Source organism: Mastigoproctus giganteus, chromosome 3, assembly GCF_048544385.1.
Source record: "Mastigoproctus giganteus isolate SK-2022 chromosome 3, ASM4854438v1, whole genome shotgun sequence".
NCBI lineage: Eukaryota > Metazoa > Arthropoda > Arachnida > Uropygi > Thelyphonidae > Mastigoproctus > Mastigoproctus giganteus.
The window spans coordinates 253405723-253426901 of NC_143577.1; the positions used below are offsets into that span (position 1 = coordinate 253405723).

General features: G+C 33.9%; 5 protein-coding genes across 5 annotated transcripts; all 5 read left to right on the forward strand.

The window, feature by feature from the left end:
- Positions 1–1813: 1813 nt before the first annotated feature.
- On the forward strand, positions 1814–2224 carry LOC150089052 (histone H3.3 type 2-like). The gene has a single exon (XM_090371026.1). It carries the CDS (start codon positions 1814–1816, stop codon positions 2222–2224), a length of 411 nt encoding a protein of 136 aa, XP_090227152.1.
- A 4248-nt stretch (positions 2225–6472) lies between these two features.
- On the forward strand, positions 6473–6784 carry LOC150089053 (histone H4-like). Its single transcript, XM_090371027.1, has one exon. It carries the CDS (start codon positions 6473–6475, stop codon positions 6782–6784), a length of 312 nt encoding a protein of 103 aa, XP_090227153.1.
- A 3745-nt stretch (positions 6785–10529) lies between these two features.
- LOC150089054 (histone H3.3 type 2-like) lies at positions 10530–10961 on the forward strand. The gene has a single exon (XM_090371028.1). The coding sequence runs from the start codon at positions 10530–10532 to the stop codon at positions 10959–10961; it is 432 nt and encodes a 143-aa protein (XP_090227154.1).
- A 4267-nt stretch (positions 10962–15228) lies between these two features.
- On the forward strand, positions 15229–15540 carry LOC150089055 (histone H4-like). The gene has a single exon (XM_090371029.1). The coding sequence runs from the start codon at positions 15229–15231 to the stop codon at positions 15538–15540; it is 312 nt and encodes a 103-aa protein (XP_090227155.1).
- A 4935-nt stretch (positions 15541–20475) lies between these two features.
- Positions 20476–20886, forward strand: LOC150089056 (histone H3.3 type 2-like). Its single transcript, XM_090371031.1, has one exon. The coding sequence runs from the start codon at positions 20476–20478 to the stop codon at positions 20884–20886; it is 411 nt and encodes a 136-aa protein (XP_090227157.1).
- Positions 20887–21179: the final 293 nt, after the last annotated feature.

Sequence of the window (21179 nt, forward strand, 5' to 3'; positions counted from 1 at the left end):
TGGCTTCGAGGAGAACGTGCTTAAATCAGACCAAAAAACAGCCTTTTTCTGTGTCACCATTTCCTGGTAGAGGGATTGCTGAACGTACATGGCAAAATAACATTTCTTTTCTAATCCATACTTCATGTTTCATTCTCAGTGAACATACCATTCGTAATGGTATGATATTTCGTAATATTTTATAATAAATTTCAATTATAAGAAAAAAATAATTAAAAATTTTACGTTACAATTCATACAAAGAATTAAAATTAATTGACCACTTTTAGCCCACGTTTTAAAAGCAAAAATTAGTTTTTGTGTGAGGAAACCCCACAATGAATAAAAAAAAATTATTTATTTATTAGTGTCACTCAGAATGTTAACTCTATATCCATGCATATTAGTCTGTACATTGCCTGTGTTCTCTTGTCGATATGACTGTTTTGCTGGATGAAAAATCTAAATTTCTAGGGAAAAAACTTTACTATCGGCTACGCCTGTGACCGACTAACTTGACCACGGAGTGAGTGAATAAAGCCCACAAATGTCATCGATGGAATCCGAACCCGGGCGTTTTCCACCTGGTAACCAGAATGAATATATTAAACATTTCGTTTTGTAAAATTTTCCATTTCTGTATTCATCACAGTGCTCCAAGTCGCAGTTGAACTACCGTTCGGTTACTGGCGTACTGTTTCCAGGGTCAACACATTCCAAGACTTGCATCAGGTGCTCACCCGTACAAGAAGATCTGGTTATGGCTAGCAGCATGTTTCTCTATGTACTTTACTTTTAATTCTGACTATAGCGGTTGCCTTATACCAGATTCCAACCCCATAAAAGATGACTGGAATTAATCAGATTAAATGTTTTTTTTTTGAAGTACCCATCATATCTGGTGATCGTGGATATCATGGCTGCATAATTCCTAATTTTCTTAGCTAGTTAGTCAACATGTGAGTGGAAAGACCTCTTGATATAAAAAATGACACCAGGGTATTTTAATTGTAGGGCCGTGTTGGTAGAGATTTTTATGAAAGGTGAACTTCTTGGAGTTATCAGCCGTCAAAATAAGAAATTTATGAAATGAAATAAAAAAAGAAATAATTTTAAACTTAGGGAAACCTCATGAGTAGAAAATTCTTGTGAGCCTTTCAACAAGACGAGTTAAGTTTCTTTTCTAGAGAGATTTTTAAATGAGTGAAGTCTTCTCCTGACCTGGACAAGACATATAAGAATTATAATAGAAGACATATAATATAAGAAAATGAAGAAAGCGAACTGTAATTGAATTTCGACAAGGAACATAATTAGTTTGGGATTTACATGAAGAGGAACACGAAATGATTGAAAAAAAAAGTATAAAATGGTTCGAGATATATAATCAAATTTAAGTTAATATGTAGTTAATAATCCAGTAACTTATAGGAAAAAAAAATAAATTCTCAGAATAAAAAAAAAGCCGTTTTTATTGTCTTCGAACTATAAATGTAATAAATTATGGAAGTAACTAACATGTAACAAGAATTTATTATCCCAGCATGTTGTATATTATAAAAAATATTTTGGATTCACGGAATAGATACTGTCTAGGAAACTTGAGGCTAATTGTGACGTTATTTGGAATACCCTCATAACCAGGGAGGAAGGATTAGATTTAATATCAAACTCTTCATCTCGAGAAACTGGCTGCAGCCCTATTAGCCAATCAGCATTCACCAAGTTTAATCCAATCACCAAGCTTCGGAAGGAAGTTTGGCGCCTATAAATGCCGTGAAGTTTGTCACTCAATTCACTTGGTTTTCCGAAGTTCCAGCACCGTTCCATCGTTATGGCTCGTACTAAGCAAACCGCACGTAAATCCACAGGAGGAAAGGCCCCAAGGAAGCAGCTAGCCACGAAAGCTGCTCGGAAGACTGCACCTACTACGGGTGGAGTAAAGAAGCCCCACCGTTACAGGCCAGGGACCGTTGCCCTTCGAGAAATTCGTAGTTACCAGAAGTCAACGGATCTTCTAATCAGAAAGATTCCATTTCAGCGTCTTGTTCGTGAGATAGCCCAGGAATACAAAACTGACCTTCGCTTCCAGAGTGCTGCCATCGGTGCCCTGCAAGAAGCCAGCGAAGCTTTCTTAGTGGTGTTGTTCGAAGACACCAACTTGTGTGCAATTCATGCCAAACGGGTAACTATCATGCCCAAAGATATGCAGCTGGCTAGACGGATTCGAGGAGAACGTGCTTAAATCAAAGCAAAAAAAAAAAAAACGGCCCTTTTCAGGGCCACTATTTCCTGATAAAGGGATTGCCTGAAAGTACAATGCAAAATAACATTACTACACTGATTTTCTATCTTTAATATACTTAATATTAAAGTACTTTAATATTATAATCACACAGTAGAACCAAGACTTCAAACGGCGAAATTTCCTCTTCATTGTGAAAGTTCTCTGTTTGAACTGTGGTTCAGCTGCATGATTTTAATACAGAGCAGTTACAAAAAAAAAAAAAAAAACCCAGAGGGAATTTAAATTTCCCCGTCGATAACTTACAAATTAATCCCCAAAGTCCTTCGTTACCTGATGTCTTTACTAGATCTTTTCGTGTCTGATATTTTGTTTTACCTACATATTCCCATAAGTTCTTTTAAATGCCATATATTCTTCATTGTGGATTCCAGTGTCCTGATTCTCGCCTGCTAAACTTTTCTTCCTTTGACATTTTCTCCTTTCTGATGCAGTCGCTTTTATAATTTCTTTGTCCATTATTTGAACACCATTATTTAACTGGTGTTCTTTTATTTTGTTCGTTGACACTGATGATGGATCAATTAGAATTTATTGGATCACTCATATTGAATCCTCCCAGATCATGTCATCCCAGCTCTCCTTCTCAAATCCAGTTAGTTTTTCTTCCAGGTGGTCATTAAATGTTCCCCATTTAGAATTTTTGTAATTATTATTATTATTACTAGCCACATAGTGCAAGGAAGCCTGAGGCTTATGCACCAACAACCAAAAAAAATTTCCAAATTACCCTGAGAGAGAGAGAGAGAGAGAATCAGATGTAGAATTGAATCACCAAGAAAGAGAAGAGTGATGATATCCAACTCTGGACCCTGGGTGGGCGAAGCCCATACCCATCAGATGTGAGCCCCAGGTAATGAATCACCTCAGTTGATTCCCTATAAACGTTCCCCTCTTCTTGCTGGCTAAGTTCAAAGGATATTGTCGTGTGATCAATAGATACTTCTACAATTCCTGGCAGTATGGCTAAATTTTTGGCATTTGTAACATTTAATTACTAAGTAGATATCATTATAAAACAACTCGCTATTCCCACAAACATTTTTTGCTTTGATAAAATCTTTTCCAGCTTAGGATTTATTTTCACAGAAAAATCCAATTATGACTTCCTGATTCATTTCTTCTCTTGAGATATCCATATGAACAATATTCTTCGCCAAAGTTTAGATAAATTGGTGACTAAACAACGGTCCAGAATGAATTATAAATCTTTAAATTCTCTTTTTGTTGCTAAACAAATCTAGATCCTCTCGTGTCTCTGTTTCAACCACTACTCCCTTATGAAGATACAAATGAAGATGAAGATTATTCTCACGTTCACAAATGATTCAACTTGTTTATTTTTCCAAGAAAATCTCCATGGTTATATATGATAGAATATTTCTTTTCGAAGTAAGAAAAAATGGCGCCTGCCTGCTACACACAAAACAGAAAGTAACTCGGAAAACGAGTTCTCGATTTTAAAACAACGGAAAGGGGGAATGAAATAAACACCCTAATAATACTAACCATAGTGGGCTTAGGCATCTCAATCACTGCAGCTTTTATTTTTTGTTTTATTTTCATAAGAATTATGTGGGTTAGGTCAGTTGATTTTGATATTAAAAAAATCCATTAAACATACATTAAAATTTTAACATTTTTTACTATATAATTACAAATTTCCACACTAACAAAATAAGTCACCTTCGTAATGTTCCTTTGTTTTCCTGCTAGCTACTAATTTTGTTTTAATCATAAAAAAATCAGTTGTGGACCTAATAGAAAACTTCACTCATCAATGACCAATCAATACAATATCAATCAATACTTTCTCTATCCCATCAACGAAGACCGAACAGAGAGCTTTTTCTTGATCCAGCAATAATCGCAAGGCTCGAATGACGTTACGAATATTTTTTACGGAACTCATTTTATAATGACTTTTTTTCCCTCACGTCTGATGCCCTTATTAATTCTAATAGTAGAATTAATAAGGGAAGAATAAATTAATTAATAAGAAATATTTATAAATTAATTATAATGGTAGTTATTAATTCTAATAGCATAATAAACTCATTTATTTTGCCAAGTGATATTTTTTATAACTATAAAAATAGTAGTAATAAATAAAAATATTATAATTGTAAATTCTTTTATTACATATACGTTTTAAGACTTTCTTGGCGTGACATTTTTTTGTAAAAAGGTTAATGCAACACATGCGCTAATTCCGACATTAAGGGTGCCACCATTCTTCCAAAACATTTGGAAACTTTTTTTGGAAGTTTAACAGGCTTGGAATGGGTTTAGCTGAAGTTTAAAACGTACGTCTTCTATTTGGAATTCACATTATCCCACATAACATAAATGCTCATTTCGGAATATTTTGAGTGCACCCGAAAAATTTTACTTAGCTTTGCCTTAACTATTAATAAATATCTTTTGTTTAAATTTCTATTTGTGATGCTAGTCATTAGTGTAACATACCATCGGGAAAAAGGGTTAGAAATGTGAAATTCCTAGGTGATGCACTTTCTTTGAACACCAGTGTATAATTGCAATAAATATATAATTTATTCAAGTAACAAAAAGAACAAATATGAACTAATTTCGATGTTTTGCTCAAGAATTAACAATTTGCCTTTACGAGTATTTATTTGTTTTTTCCGTGACAAGGTTTTTCTTTTCCGATTTAACGAATATTTCATTGAACTGTCCTGTGATGGTCGTATCAGAACATCCATTGATTATGGAGAAAAATGGCTCCCCCCCCGTTCCCCATAATTCATGACTATTCAGCAAGAGGTAAGTAATTGTGGGGAAATGGGCTTCTCCCTTTCCCAACAGTTGCTTATCTCTTGCTAAATGTTTACATGAAAATCAAATAGACTATTAAAGTATAAGCAGAAAATGTTGACCGCTGAGGTTGATGATGGAGGATAAATTTCATTTATCCTTAGTGATCTAAGGTATTAAGGAGAATAAAAATATTTTATGAAAGAGAAAATCAAAAGCTTCTTTTTCTGTCCTAGGTAGAGAATATTTTTTAAGAAAGTTCAAGAGGATGCTTGGGTAACTTATGAGATATAAAGCAATTCAGAAAATTTTCCATTGAGTTTAAGGCTATTCATACAAGTCATTATCCATCTATGGGAATTCTATTTGTGTTTTAGTCCGGTTTGTAAGCAGCCAAAGCTCAAGGAGAGGAATTGATCAGGATATTAAGGAATTTTAAGTAATTTGAATTAATCTTCAGGGATCCTCACGAAGAAAACAACTCACTCGGTCTCGACATTTTTAAAAAAACTTCCACAAATTTGTCTTTTTCCTGTAGCCTCAAATTTAACTCATTTAAATGGCTGAAGATGTCAACCATGAATGAAAGTGTAATCTTGAAATCTTCAGTAAAAGTTTTATTAAAAATATTTTCGTTATTGCTTTCTATTTGAAAAGTTTTTACTTCTTCAAACACTGAACAGGCCCTTTCCATGACTGCTAAGCTAACGAACCCCTGTATGGGTAGATTGAAGATTTTCCAAATATATATATATTTAGAAGTCACTTATTTGGGTATTTTGCAATAAAATGTGACTTCAACACATCCTTAATTTATTCATTCGTGAACACAAGGCCTCAATATGAGTCAAACAGTTATAATGAAGAAAATTTGCTGTCCTTTCAGTTTTATTAGAAAAAAATTATATTTACATATCATGAAAGCCACACCATCTGTAATAATAACATATGCAATTTTGCTCAAATCAAGTTTGTGCAGTGTGAGGAATTTCATAAGTGGGCCATATACATCTTTCCAATTATGCTTATTTCTTATTAATTAATTTTTATAACTTATATTTTTATATCAATAAAAAAATGAGATCAGTAAAAATTATTCCAAGTAGGTGAACTAAAACCAACATTACAAAAAAAACTAATATCGTCACGTCACTTGAGCAATTATTGCTCTATCGAGAAAAAGCTCTCTGTTCGGTCCTCGTGGATGGACTTGAGAAAAGCGCTCCGTTGATTGGTCCTTGATGAGCAAAGCTCTCTATTAGGCCTGCAATTGCTATTGAGTTATATTATGTATATAAAGTGCTTTGCATCATATTGAGTTATATATAAGGTTATGATCAACTATTTGTGCTTGTTCGTTTTCTGATCTGATTGCACGCTATTCTGGTTTATTGAGCTTTATCTTTCGAAATGTCTGGTCGTGGTAAAGGTGGCAAAGGACTTGGAAAGGGAGGTGCCAAACGTCATCGTAAAGTTCTTCGGGATAACATCCAAGGTATTACGAAGCCGGCTATTCGACATCTTGCCCGGCGTGGCGGGGTGAAGCGTATTTCTGGATTGATCTACGAAGAAACTCGTGGTGTCTTGAAAGTGTTTTTGGAGAATGTCATCAGAGATGCTGTTACTTATACGGAGCACGCTAAGAGAAAGACTGTTACTGCCATGGATGTCGTTTATGCCCTAAAACGACAAGGGAAGACTTTGTATGGTTTTGGTGGTTAAAGTGGAAAAGGAAAAATAAAACCCAAATAGAACGGCCCTTTTAAGGGCCACCAAATTGTGATAAAGGGATTATCATTCGTACATATAAGTTATTAGTTTCCGATTTTCAAGAAGCATAAACATGATTTTAACTGGTCTTGATACTATAAAATACGTAATTCCAGAAAGCCATGTTTTCTTTATGATTAAAATAACGTTAATAGTTAGCACGAAAACAGGAAGATCAATAACAAGAAAAAAATATCCGATTTTCTGCTTATTATTATTATAATACTTAAAACGTTTGATTATAATTTATATGATTTTTTTGCAAATTTTAATCGGTGATTTTGATATTAAACTGTGATTATTAAAATTATATTTCTCAATTAAAAGTTTTGGGCTCTAATATTTGTTATCTTATCAACCTTGACTCTGAAGAGATGATGCCAAACCTTTGAAATTAATTTCTCCATTATGAAGAGATAATCGCAAATTTTCTGTTTTGTTTTTGATACTGTTTGTTAATGAAAAAGCAGGTGTATGTTGATCCAAACATAGAAAGTACTTTAAATGTTTCTTTTTGTAATAAAGGAAATTTTTTGTAGTCGGAAGAACCCCAGAATTATAAAATATTTTTGTGTTGGAAACGACATTTCAGAGCTGAAGACTATTTCATATCAAATTCTAACTCGGCAGCTTCTACTTCATTGAGTGAAAATTTGTTCGAAGTTAATAATTTCAAATTTTCTCTGTAATTTATTATTATTTCAAAATTTGGGAGGTGCTCTTTCTTGGAATTGGTCACTAAGGTCTTTGATTACATTCATTGCAATCGATGGGCACTCATCAGCAGTTTCCTCCAGACATTTTAAGAGTAGAAAAATGAAACAAATTTCCTTTTTAAACTTGTTTCTGAAATGCTTCTTTATACATCTTTTCCAGTTGTATGCCTAGTAAGGACATAACACTTTCATCACTTTTAAAATTATCAGTAGGTCTTCTCAAATATACAGTTTTTATATTTGAATGTTTATGTTTATATATTTAAACAATTTACAACGAACAAAGAGAGACTAGAACAATTCTTTATTTACAACTAAAATACATTTCTTACGTATTTTGATAATAACTCCTTAAAGAACATAAAGCATCACTACTCCTATCACTAAAGCTAGTTCTTAACTTTGCTAGCCTGCTGCAGAAAACGCTCTCTCTGATTCAACAGAAGTCAGTGGAATGGTTTTTAGTGAATCAACTAAATGAATAATGTTGGAATCTCTGTCCTCAACTGCCTCGAATAATTGCAATTCTTTCTTTAACACCGGGCCTTAAACACTGTTTGTGATTCTGAGAAAAAGTTAAAGATTGCACAAGTTTTGTCTAAGATTGAATCGATGTGTCTAACTTGTCTCTCAATCTCGTGTGTTGCGCAATTTCTTGATTTTATTCATCTCCTGATTGTGAAGAGTTGGGGCTAGTTGGAGATTCGTCTTCGTTGAAAAGTCTAATCAATATCATCATAGCAAATTCCAATAATGGTTCTTTGTTTGGTAACGATGGGAGGCCAGCAGTTATTGCAGGATTCACATATTTTTCCCCACTATTTAAATACTGAAGCAGGCCGACCAAAGTCGTATTCCTTCTCTCATTAATCCGTTTTATAAGAGAGTTTTTCAACTTCTTGGCGTACTCTCACTTTTGTTGTTGTAACTCATTAATAATGAAAGCAAATACTCCTTTAGCAGAGTTGTATCACGGCTGCATAATTTCTCTGCACCAATTTTTACTGGCTACAGGGTTGAAACAATATCTTGCAGGACATCAAATTCTTCATTAGTTAAACTTTGGTTTTCTTCAATATAAATTAATGCTGTAGAAACTGCTGCTCTTGTTTCTAAAAATCTCTCAATCATACCCAATAAACTCTTCCAGCGAATTTAAAATTAGCATCTTTTCGCAACCATGTACTGCTTTCACGTACTTTTGAAGAATTTCATCTTGAGAGGGTATATCCTGAATATTTTTACAATTTTTCTTTCCTTTTTTATAATTTCATTAATGTCTGTAAAATTTTTAGTGCTGCTTTCTTCATCTACATTGGCAATTAGATTTATGTTATCAGCAAAACCTATCTCCTCAATTTCAATTGCTGTACGGTATTGAAATCATTAACTAATTTTCTGCTTGATTTCTACCTGAATAAAGGGTGAGCAGAAAGGGCTTATGCCCCCGTTAACCAAAAATTTGTAACTATAGAAAAAGATCGCAGGAGGCATTCTAAAAAAATCTCAAATTCTTTTTCGCCATGCCCCATCCCCCTTACGATAATACCTGGATACGCCCCTTTGGGTAACTGATAATTAGACTTAAAGCAGTTAGCAAATTGGCCATTGAGTTCAAGGATATTTATTCACATCATTATTCTGCTTTGGGAATTCTGTTTGTGTATTAATCCGGTTTGAATGTGATCAATGCTCAGGTAGAGGATTTAGTCATAATATTAAGAAAATTTAGGCAATTTCAATTAATAAGTTTATAAATTCAAATGATAAAATTTTACAAAACATTTCGTTTTGTAAAATTTTCCATTTCTGTATTCATCACAGTGTTCCGAGTCGTAGTTGAATTAACTTTCGGATACTGGCGTACTGTTTCCAGGGACAACACATTCCAAGACTTGCAGCAGGTGCTCACCCATAAAGGAAGATCTAGTTATGGCTAGGAGCATGTCTCTCTATGTACATTACTTTTAATTCTGACTGTAGTGGTTGCGTTATATCAGATTAAAAACCCATAAAAGATGACTGGAATTAATCAGATTAAATGTTTCTTTTTAAGTACCCATCACATCTGGTGATCCTGGATATCACGTCTGCATAATTCCTAATTTTCTTAGCTAGTTAGTCAACATGTGAGTGGAAAGACATCTTGATATAAAAAAATGATACCAGGGTATTTTAATTGTTGGGCCGTGTTGGTAGAGATTTTTATGAAAGGTGAACTTCTTGGAGTTATCAGTCGTCAAAGTAAGAAATTTATGAAATGAAATAAAAAAGAAATAATTTTAAACTTAGGGAAACCTCATGAGTAGAAAATTTTTGTGAGCCTTTCAACAAGATGAGTTAAGTTTTTTTGTAGAGAGATTTTTAAATGAGTGAAGTCTTCTCCTGGCCTGGACAACACATATAAGAATTATAATAGAAGACATATAATATAAGAAAATGAAGAAAGCGAACTGTAATTGAATTTCGACAAGGAACATAATTAGTTTGGGATTTATATGAAGAGGAACACGAAATGATTGAAACAAAAAGTATAAAATGGTTCGAGATATATAATCAAATTTAAGTTAAAATGTAGTTAATAATCCAGTAATTTATAGGGGAAAAAAAAGCCGTTTTTATTGTCTTAGAACTATAAATGTAATAAATTATGGAAGTAACTAACATGTAACAAGAATTTATTATCCCAGCATGTTGTATATTATAAAAAATATTTTGGATTCACGGAATAGATACTGTCTAGGAAACTTGAGGCTTATTGTGACGTCATTTGAAATACTCTCATAACCAGGAAGGAAGGATTAGATTTAATACCAAACTCTTCATCTCGAGAAACTCGCTGCAGCCCTATTAGCCAATCAGCATTCACCAAGTTTAATCCAATCACCAAGCTTCGGAAGGATGTTTGGCGCCTATAAATGCCGTGAAGTTTGTCACTCAATTCACTTGGTTTTCCGAAGTTCCAGCACCGTTCCATCGTTATGGCTCGTACTAAGCAAACCGCACGTAAATCCACATTAGGAAAGGCCCCAAGGAAACAGTTAGCCACGAAAGCTGCTCGGAAGACTGCACCTACTACGGGTGGAGTAAAGAAGCCCCACGAAGGGCAACGGTCCCTGGCCTGTAACAGGCCAGGGACCGTTGCCCTTCGAGAAATTCGTCGTTACCAGAAGTCAACGGATCTTCTAATCAGAAAGATTCCATTTCAGCGTCTTGTTCGTGAGATAGCCCAGGAATACAAAACTGACCTTCGCTTCCAGAGTGCTGCCATCGGTGCCCTGCACGAAGCCAGCGAATCTTTCTTAGTGCAGTTGTTCGAAGACACCAACTTGTGTGCAATTCATGCCAAGCGGGTAACTATCATGCCCAAAGATATGCAGCTGGCTAGACGGATTCGAGGAGAACGTGCTTAAATCAAAGCAAAAAAAAAAAAAAAACGGCCATTTTCAGGGCCACCATTTCCTGATAAAGGGATTGCCTGAAAGTACAATGCAAAATAACATTACTACACTGATTTTCTATCTTTAATATACTTAATATTAAAGTACTTTAATATTATAATCACACAGTAGAACCAAGACTTCAAACGGCGAACTTTCCTCTTCATAGTGAAAGTTGTCTGTTTGAGCTGTGGTTCAGCTGCATGATTTTAATACAGAGCAGTTACAAAAAAAAAAAAAAACACGCAGAGGGAATTTAAATTTCTCCATCGATAACTTACAAATTAATCCCCAAAGTCCTGCGTTACCTGATGTCTTTACTAGATCTTTTCGTGTCTGATATTTTGTTTTACCTACATATTCCCATAAGTTCTTTTAAATGCCATATATTCTTCATTATGGATTCCCGTGTCCTGATTGTCGCCTGCTAAACTTTTATTCCTTTGACATTTTCTCCTTCCTGATGCACTCTCTTTTATAATTTCTTTGTCCATTATTTGAACACCATTATTTAACTGGTGTTCTTTTATTTTGTTCGTTGACACTGATGATGGATCAATTAGAATTTATTGGATCACTCATACTGAATCCTCCCATCTCATGTCATCCCAGCTCTCCTTCTCAAATCCAGTTAGTTTTTCTTCCAAGTGGTCATTAAATGTTCCCCATTTAGAATTTTTATAATTATTTTTATTATTACTAGCCACATAGTGCAAGGAAGCCTGAGGCGTATGCACCAACAGCCAAAAAAAATTTCCAAGTTACCCTGAGAGAGAGAGAATCATCTCTAGAATGGAATCACCAAGAAAGAGAAGAATGATGATATCCAACTCCGGACCCTGGGTGTGCCAAGCCCATACCCATCAGATGTGAGCCCCTTGCTGGCTACGTTCAAAGGATATTGCCGTGTGATCAATAGATACTTCTACAATTCCTGGCAGTATGGCTAAATTTTTGGAATTTGTAACATTTAATTACTAAGTAGATATCATTATGAAACAACTCGCCATTCCCACTAATATTTTTTGCTTTGATAAAATCTTTTCCAGCTTAGGATTTATTTTCACAGAAAAATCTAATTATGACTTCCTGATTCATTTCTTCTCTTGAGATATCCATATGAACAATATTCTTCGCCAAAGTTTAGATAAATTGGTGACTAAACAACGGTCCAGAATGAATTACAAATCTTTAAATTCTCTTTTTGTTGCTAAACAAATCTAGATCCTCTCGTGTCTCTGTTTCAACCACTACTCCCTTATGAAGATACAAATGAAGATGAAGATTATTCTCACGTTCACAAATGATTCAATTTGTTTATTTTTCCAAGAAAATCTCCATGGTTATAAATGATAGAATATTTCTTTTCGAAGTAAGAAAAAATGGCGCCTGCCTGCTACACACAAAACAGAAAATAACTCGGAAAACGAGTTCCCGATTTTAAAACAACGGAAAGGGGGTATGATATAAACACCCTAATAAGACTAACCATAGTGGGCTTAGGCATCTGATTCACTGCAGCTTTTCTTTTCATAAGAATTTTGTGGGTTAGGTCAGTTGATTTTGATATTAAAAAAATCCATTAAACATACATTAAAATTTTAACATTTTTTACTATATAATTACAAATTTCCACACTAACAAAATAAGTCGCCTTCGTAATGATCCTTTGTTTTCGTGCTAGCTACTAATTTTATTTTAAACATAAAGAAATCAGTTGTTGACCTAATAGAAAACTTCACTCATCAATGACCAATCAATAGAGAGCTTTCTCTATCCCATCAACGAAGACCGAACAGAGAGCTTTTTCTTGAAACAGCAATAATCGCAAGGCTCGAATGACATTACGAATATTTTTTACGGAACTCATTTTATAATGACTTTTTTTCCCTCATGTCTGATGCACTTATTAATTCTAATAGTAGAATTAATAAGGGAAGAATAAATTAATTAATAAGAAATATTATTAAATTAATTATAATGGTAGTTATTAATTCTAGTAGCATAATAAACTCATTTATTTTGCCAAGTGATATTTTTTATAACTATAAAAATAATAGTAAAAAATAAAAATATTATATTGTAAATTCTTTTATTACATATAAGTTTTAAGACCCTCTTGGCATGACATTTTTTTGTAAAAAGTTTATGCAACACATGCGCTAATTCCGACATTAAGGGTGCCACCATTCTTCCAAAACATTTGGAAACTTTTTTTGGAAGTTTAACAGGCTTGGAATGGGTTTAGCTGAAGTTTAAAACGTACATCTTCTATTTGGAATTCACATTATCCCACATAACATAAATGCTCATTTCGGAATATTTTGAGAGCACCTGAAAAATTTTACTGAGCTTTGCCTTAACTATTAATAAATATCTTTCGTTTATATTTCTATTTGTGATGCTAGTCATTAGTGTAAATACCATCGGGAAAATGGGTTAGAAATGTGAAATTCCTAGGTGATGCACTTTTTTGAACGCCAGTGTATAATTGCAATAAATATATAATTTATTCAAGTAACAAAAAGAACAAATATGAACTAATTTCGATTTTCTCGGTTTTTTTTTTTTTTTTTTTGTTCAAGAACTAACAATTTGCCTTTACGAGTATTTATTTGTTTTTTTCCTTGACAAGGTTTTTCTTTTCCGATTTAACGAATATTTCATTGAACTGTCCTGTGATGGTCGTATCAGAACATCCATTGATTATGGAGAAAAATGGCTCCCCCCGTTCCCCATAATTCATGATTATTCAGCAAGAGGTAAGTAATTGTGGGGAAATGGGCTTCTCCCTTTCCCAACAGTTGCTTATCTCTTCTTACTAAATGTTTGCTTGAAAATCAAATAGACTATAAAAGTATAAGCAGAAAACGTTGACCCCTGAGGTTGATCATGGAGGATGAATTTCATTTATCCTTAGTGATCAAAGGTATTAAGGAGAATAAAAATATTTTATGAAAGAGAAAATCAAAAGCTTCTTTTTCTGTCCTGGGTAGAGAATATTTTTTAAGAAAGTTCAAGAGGATGCTTGGGTAACTTATAAGATATAAAGCAATTCAGAAAATTTTCCATTGAGTTGAAGGCTACTCATACAAGTCATTATCCCTCTATGGAAATTCTGTTTGTGTTTTAGTCCGGTTTGTAAGCAGCCAAAGCTAAAGGAGAGGAATTGATCAGGATATTAAGGAATTTTAAGTAATTTGAATTAATCTTCAGGGATCCTCACGAAGAAAACAACTCACTCGGTCTCGACATTTTTAAAAAACTTCCACAAATTTGTCTTTTTCCTGTAGCCTCAAATTTAACTCATTTAAATGGCTGAAGATGTCAACCATGAATGAAAGTGTAATCTTGAAATCTTCAGTAAAAGTTTTATTAAAAATATTTCCGTTATTGCTTTCTATTTGAAAAGTTTTTACTTCTTCAAACACTGAACAGGCCCTTTCCATGACTGCTAAGCTAACGAACCTCTGTATGGGTAATAAGATCAGAATGCAGTGCTTGAAGATTTTCCAAATATATATATTTAGAAGTCACTAATTTGGGTATTTTGCAATAAAATGTGACTTCAACACATCCTTAATTTATTCATTCGTGAACACAAGGCCTCAATATGAGTCAAACAGTTATAATGAAGAAAATTTGCTGTGCTTTCGGTTTTATTAGAAAAAAATTATATTTACATATCATGAAAGGCACACCATCTGTAATAATAACATATACAATTTTGCTCAAATCAAGTTTGTGCAGTGTGAGGAATTTCATAAGTGGGCCATATACATCTTTCCAATTATGCTTATTTCTTATTAATTAATTTTTATAACTTAATGGTTCATAAATTTATTCTTATTTATTAATTCTACTATTAGAATTACTAAGTGAATTAGTTCTTCTCTGAGAATTAATAAGGGCATAGGCAATAAGGGGAAAAAAGTCAATAAAAAAATGAGATCAGTAAAAATTATTCCAAGTAGGTGAACTAAAACCAACATTACAAAAAAAACTAATATCGTCACGTCACTTGAGCAATTATTGCTGTATCGAGAAAAAGCTCTCTGTTCGGTCCTCGTGGATGGACTTGAGAAAAGCGCTCCGTTGATTGGTCCTTGATGAGCAAAGCTCTCTATTAGGCCTGCAATTGCTATTGAGTTATATATAAGGTCATGATCAACTATTTGTGCTTGTTCGTTTTCTGATCTGATTGCACGCTATTCTAGTTTATTGAGCTTTATCTTTCGAAATGTCTGGTCGTGGTAAAGGTGGCAAAGGACTTGGAAAGGGAGGTGCCAAACGTCATCGTAAAGTTCTTCGGGATAACATCCAAGGTATTACGAAGCCGGCTATTCGACGTCTTGCCCGGCGTGGCGGGGTGAAGCGTATTTCTGGATTGATCTACGAAGAAACTCGTGGTGTCTTGAAAGTGTTTTTGGAGAATGTCATCAAAGATGCTGTTACTTATACGGAGCACGCTAAGAGAAAGACTGTTACTGCCATGGATGTCGTTTATGCCCTAAAACGACAAGGGAAGACTTTGTATGGTTTTGGTGGTTAAAGTGGAAAAGGAAAAAAAAAACGGCCCTTTTAAGGGCCACCAAATTGTGATAAAGGGATTATCATTCGTACATATAAGTTATTAGTTTCCTATTTTCAAGAAGCATAAACAAGATTTTAACTGGTTTTCACACTATAAAGTACGTAATTCCAGAAAGCCATTTCTTTATGATTAAAATAATGTTAGTAGCTAGCACGAAAACAGGAAGATCGGTAACATGAAAAAATATCGATTTTCTGCTTACTATTATTATAATACTTAAAACGTTTGATTATAATTTCTATGATTTTTTTTGCAAATTTTAATCAGTGATTATGATATTAAACTGTGATTATTAAAATTATATTTCTCAATTAAAATTTTTGGGCGCTAATATTTATCATCTTATCAACTTTGACTCTGAAGAGTCAAACCTTTGAAATTAATTTCTCCATTATGAAGAGATAATCGCAAATTTTCTCCAAAATGTGATGTGAACAATCTTGTCCTTTTTTTTTTTCTTTTTTGTTTTGTTTTTGATACTGTTCGTTAAAGAAAAAGCACGTATATGTTGATCCAAACATAGAAGGTACTTTAAATGCTTTTTTTTTGTAGTCGGAAGAACCCCAGAATTTTAAAATAGTTTTGTGTTGGAAACGACATTTCAGAGATTTCATATCAAATTCTAACTTGGCAGCTTCTACTTCACTTTGATTGAAAATTTGTTAGAAGTTAATAATTTCAAATTTTCTCTGTAATCTATCATTCTTTCAAAATTTTGGAGGTGCTCTTTCAAGTATTCAAATCTTTCTTGGAATTGGTCACTAAGGTCTTTGATTACATTCATTGCAATCGATGGGCGCTCATCAGCAGTTTCGTCCAGACATATTTTAAGAGTAGAAGAATGAAACAAATTTCCTTTTTAAACTTGTTTCTGAAATGCTTCTTTATACATCTTTTCCAGTTGTATGACTAGTAAGGGCATAACACTTTCATCACCTTTAAAATGATCAGTAGATCTTCTCAAATATACAGTTTTTATATTTGAATGTCTATGTTTATATATTTAAACAATTTACAACGAACAAAGAAAGACTAGAACAATTCTTTATTTTCAACTAAAATAAATTTCTTATGTATTTTGATAATAAATCCTTAAAGAACATAAAGCATCACTAAGGCTAACTTTGTGATCAATAAACCTACTGCAGAAAATGCTCTCTCTGATTCAACAGAAGTCGGTGGAATGGTTTTTAGTGAATCAACTAAATGAATAATGTTGGAATCTCTGTCCTCAACTGCCTCGAATAATTGCAATTCTTTCTTTAAAACCGAGCCTTAACCACTGTTTGTGATTCTGAGAAAAAGTTAAAGATTGCACAAGTTTTGTCTAAGATTGAATCGCTGTGTCTAACTTGTCTCTCAATCTCGTGTGTTGCGCAATTTCTTGATTTTCTTCATCTCCTGATTGTGAAGAGTTGGGGCTAGTTGGAGATTCGTCTTCGTTGAAAAGTTTAATCAGTGTCATCTTAGCAAATTCAAATAATGATTCTTTGTTTGGTAACGATGGGAGGCCAGCAGTTATTGCAGGATTCACATATTTTCCACACTATTTAAATACTGAAGCAGGCCGACCAAAGTCGTATTCCTTCTCTCATTAATCCGTTTTATAAGAGAGTTTTTCAACTTCTTGGCGTACTCTCACTTTTATTGTTGTAACTCATTAATAATGAAAGCAAATACTCCTTTAGCAGAGTTGTATCACGGCTGGATAATTTCTCTGCACCAATTTTTACTGGCTGCAGGGTTGAAACAATATCTTGCAGGACATCAAATTCTTCATTAGTTAAACTTTGGTTTTCTTCAATATAAATTAATGCTTTAGAAACTGCTGCTCTTGTTTCTAAAAATCTCTCAATCATACCCAATAAACTGTCCCAGCGAATTTAAAATTAGCATCTTTTCGCAACCATGTACTGCTTTCACGTACTTTTGAAGAATTTCATCTTGAGACGGTATATCCTGAATATTTTTACAATTTTTCTTACCTTTTTTATAATTTCATTAATGTCTGTAAAATTTTTGGTGCTGCTTTCTTCATCTACATTGGCAATTAGATCTATGTTATTAGCAAAACCTATTTAAATCATTAACTCATTTTCTGCTTATTTTCCAGCTGAATCAGGGGTGAGCAGAGAGGGCTTATGCCCCCATTAACCAAAAATTTTAAATTATAGAAAAAGATCGCAGGAGGCGTTCTAAAAAAAACTCAAAATCTTTTTCGCCATGCCCCCCCACCCTTACGTTAATACCTGGATACCCAGTTTGGGTGAATGATATTAAAGTAGTCAACAAAGTTGGCCATTGAGTTCAAGGATATTTATTCACATCATTATTCTGTTTGTGTTTTAATCCGGTTTGTAAGTGATCAATGCACAAGTAGAGGATTTAATTATAATATTAAGAAGATTTAGGCAATTTCAATTAATCAATCAATCCATTACGCAATTTCAATTAATAAGTTTATAAAATTCGTTATAAACTCAAATAACATATATTTTTAATACAATATGCAATGATGTGTTTCTGATACACATCAATTGGTATTGTGTGAAGAAGATGATGTTTCTAGGAGAAATTCATGGAAACACGGGAAAAAAAAATTGTTTTAAAGAAGAAAACGACTTTACCGACAAAGAGAAAACAAATTCGGAGTTGATGAAATGGCCGAAAGACAGCAAGAAGGGCAAACACGTTGAATAAAATTAGAAATTATTTTGTATCCTGTTGCTTAATTCTCTCGTGAATTGGTTTCACTGTTAACAATTTCTCCTAATCTTGTCGACAGCAAGTCACCAAAATATGACCTAAAGAATTTAATGCGATTTCGAATTTCAGGTGCAGTAAAAGTTTCATGGATCGACCGAAACAACACTATAAAACCATTTCAAGAAAGATAACTACGTTTTTGTTTTTTTTTTCCCCAGAAAAAGATGTTGCAGATGAAAAGGAATTCGGAAAACTGCTCTTCGAAGAATCCATTAATGAATTTCTTTTAGAAGCACAATTAAACATTTTTAGAACGGAACTTCTAATCAGAAAGGTTCCCTTTGAGAGCCTTGTTCGATTACAAAACTGATGTTCCCTTCCACAGTGCTGCCATCGGAGCGCTGCCATCGGAGCTTTGCGTGAAGCTTACTTAGTGGAGTTGTTCGAAGACACCAACTTGTGTGCAACTCATACCAATAGGGTAACCAACATGTCTGAAGATATACATCTGCCTTCGAGGAGAACGTGCTTAAATCAGAACGAAAAACAGCCCTTTTCTGTGCCACCATTTCCTGGTAGAGGGATTGCTGGACGTACATTTCAAAATAACATTTCTTTTCTTCATCTTTCATTCTCAGTGAACATACCATTCGTAATGGTATGATATTTCGTATTATTTTATAATAAATTTCAATTATAAGAAAAAATTAATTAAATTTTTTTGTTACAATTCATAAAAAGAATTAAAATTAATTGAACAGTTTTAACCGCCGTTTTAAAAGCAAATATTAGTTTTTGTTTGAGGAAACCCCACAATGAATAAAAAAAATTATTTATATATTAGGGTCACTCAGAATGTTAACTCAATACCCATGCATATTAGTCTGTAAATTGCCTGTGTTCTCTGATCGATATGACTATTTTACTGGACGAAAAACCTGAATTTCTAGGGGAAAAAAAACTTTACAATCGGCTACGCTGAGACCGACTAACTTGGCCACGGAGTGAGCGAAAAAAGCCCATAAAAGTCATCGACAGAATCCTAACCCTGGCGTTTTCCACCCGGTTACCCAGAATGAATATATTAAACATTTCGTTTTGTAAAATTTTCCATTTCTGTATTCATCACAGTGTTTCAAGTCGCAGTTGAACTACCGTTCGAGTACTGACGTACAGTTTCCACGCACAACACATTCCACGACTCTTGCAGCAGGTGTTCACCCGGACAGGAAGATCTGGTTATGGTCTAGCATCTAGCAGCATGTTTCTCTATGTAGTTTACTTTTAATTCTGACTGTAGTGGTTGCGTTATACCACATTCCAACCCCATAAAAGTTGACTGGAATGAATCAGATTAAATGTTTTTTTTTAAGTACCCATCACATCTGGTGATCCTGCATATCATGGCTGCATAATTCCTAATTTTCTTAGCTAGTTAGTCAACATGTGAGTGGAAAGACATCTTGATATAAAAACTGATACCAGGATATATTTTAATTGTTGGGCCGTGTTGGTAGAGATATTTATGAAAGGTGAACTTCTTGGAGTTATCAGTCGTCAAAGTAAGAAATTTATGAAATTAAATAAAAAAAGAAATAATTTTAAACTTAGGGAAACCTCATGAGTAGAATATAAGATAATAATATAAGATATATAAGAAATACAATATTGAATTTCGACAAGAAACATAATTAGTTTGGGATTTACATGAACAGGAACACGAAATTATTTTAAAAAAAACTATAAAATGGTTCGAGAAATATAATCAAATGTAAGTTAAAATTTAGATAATAATCCAGTAACTTATAGGAAAAAAATAAATTCTCAGAATAAAAAAAAAAGCCGTTTTTATTGTTTTAGAACTATAAATGTAATAAATTATGGGAACCCCTGCATGTTGTATAAAAAATATGTTGAATTCACGGAATAGGAAACTGTCTAGGAAACTTGAGAATAATTGTGACGTCATATGAAATACTCTCATAACCAGGAAGGAAAGATTAGATTTAATATCAAACTATTAATCTCAAGAAAGTGGCTGCAGCCCTATTAGCCAATCAGCATTCACCAAGTTTTATCCAATCACCAAGCTTTGGAAGGAAGTTTACTCTTTGGCGCCTATAAATGCCATGAAGTTTGTCACTCAGTTCACTTGGTTTTCAGAAGTTCCAGCACCGTTCCATCGTTATGGCTCGTACTAAGCAAACCGCCCGTAAATCCACAGGAGGAAAGGCCCCAAGGAAGCAGTTAGCCACGAAAGCTGCTCGGAAGACTGCACCTACTACGGGTGGAGTAAAGAAGCCCCACCGTTACAGGCCAGGGACCGTTGCCCTTCGTGAAATTCGTCGTTACCAGAAGTCAACGGATCTTCTAATCAGAAAGATTCCATTTCAGTGTCTTGTTCGTGAGATAGCCCAGGAATACAAAACTGACCTTCGCTTCCAGAGTGCTGCCATCGGTGCCCTGCAAGAAGCCAGCGAAGCTTTCTTAGTGGTGTTGTTCGAAGACACCAACTTGTGTGCAATTCATGCCAAGCGGGTAACTATCATGCCCAAAGATATGCAGCTGGCTAGACGGATTCGAGGAGTACGTGCTTAAATCAAAGCCCAAAAAAAAAAAAAAAAACGGCCCTTTTCAGGGCCACCATTTCCTGATAAAGGGATTGCCTGAACGTACAATGCAAAATAACATTACTACACTGATTTTCTATCTTTAATATACTTAATATTAAAGTACTTTAATATTATAATCACACAGTGGAACCAAGAGTTCAAAAGGTGAACTTTCCTCTTCATAATTAAAGTTCTCTGTTTGGACTGTGGTCCAGCTGCATGATTTTAATACAGAGCAGTTACAAAATTTAAATTACAACTCCACTTGAAATAAGTTAA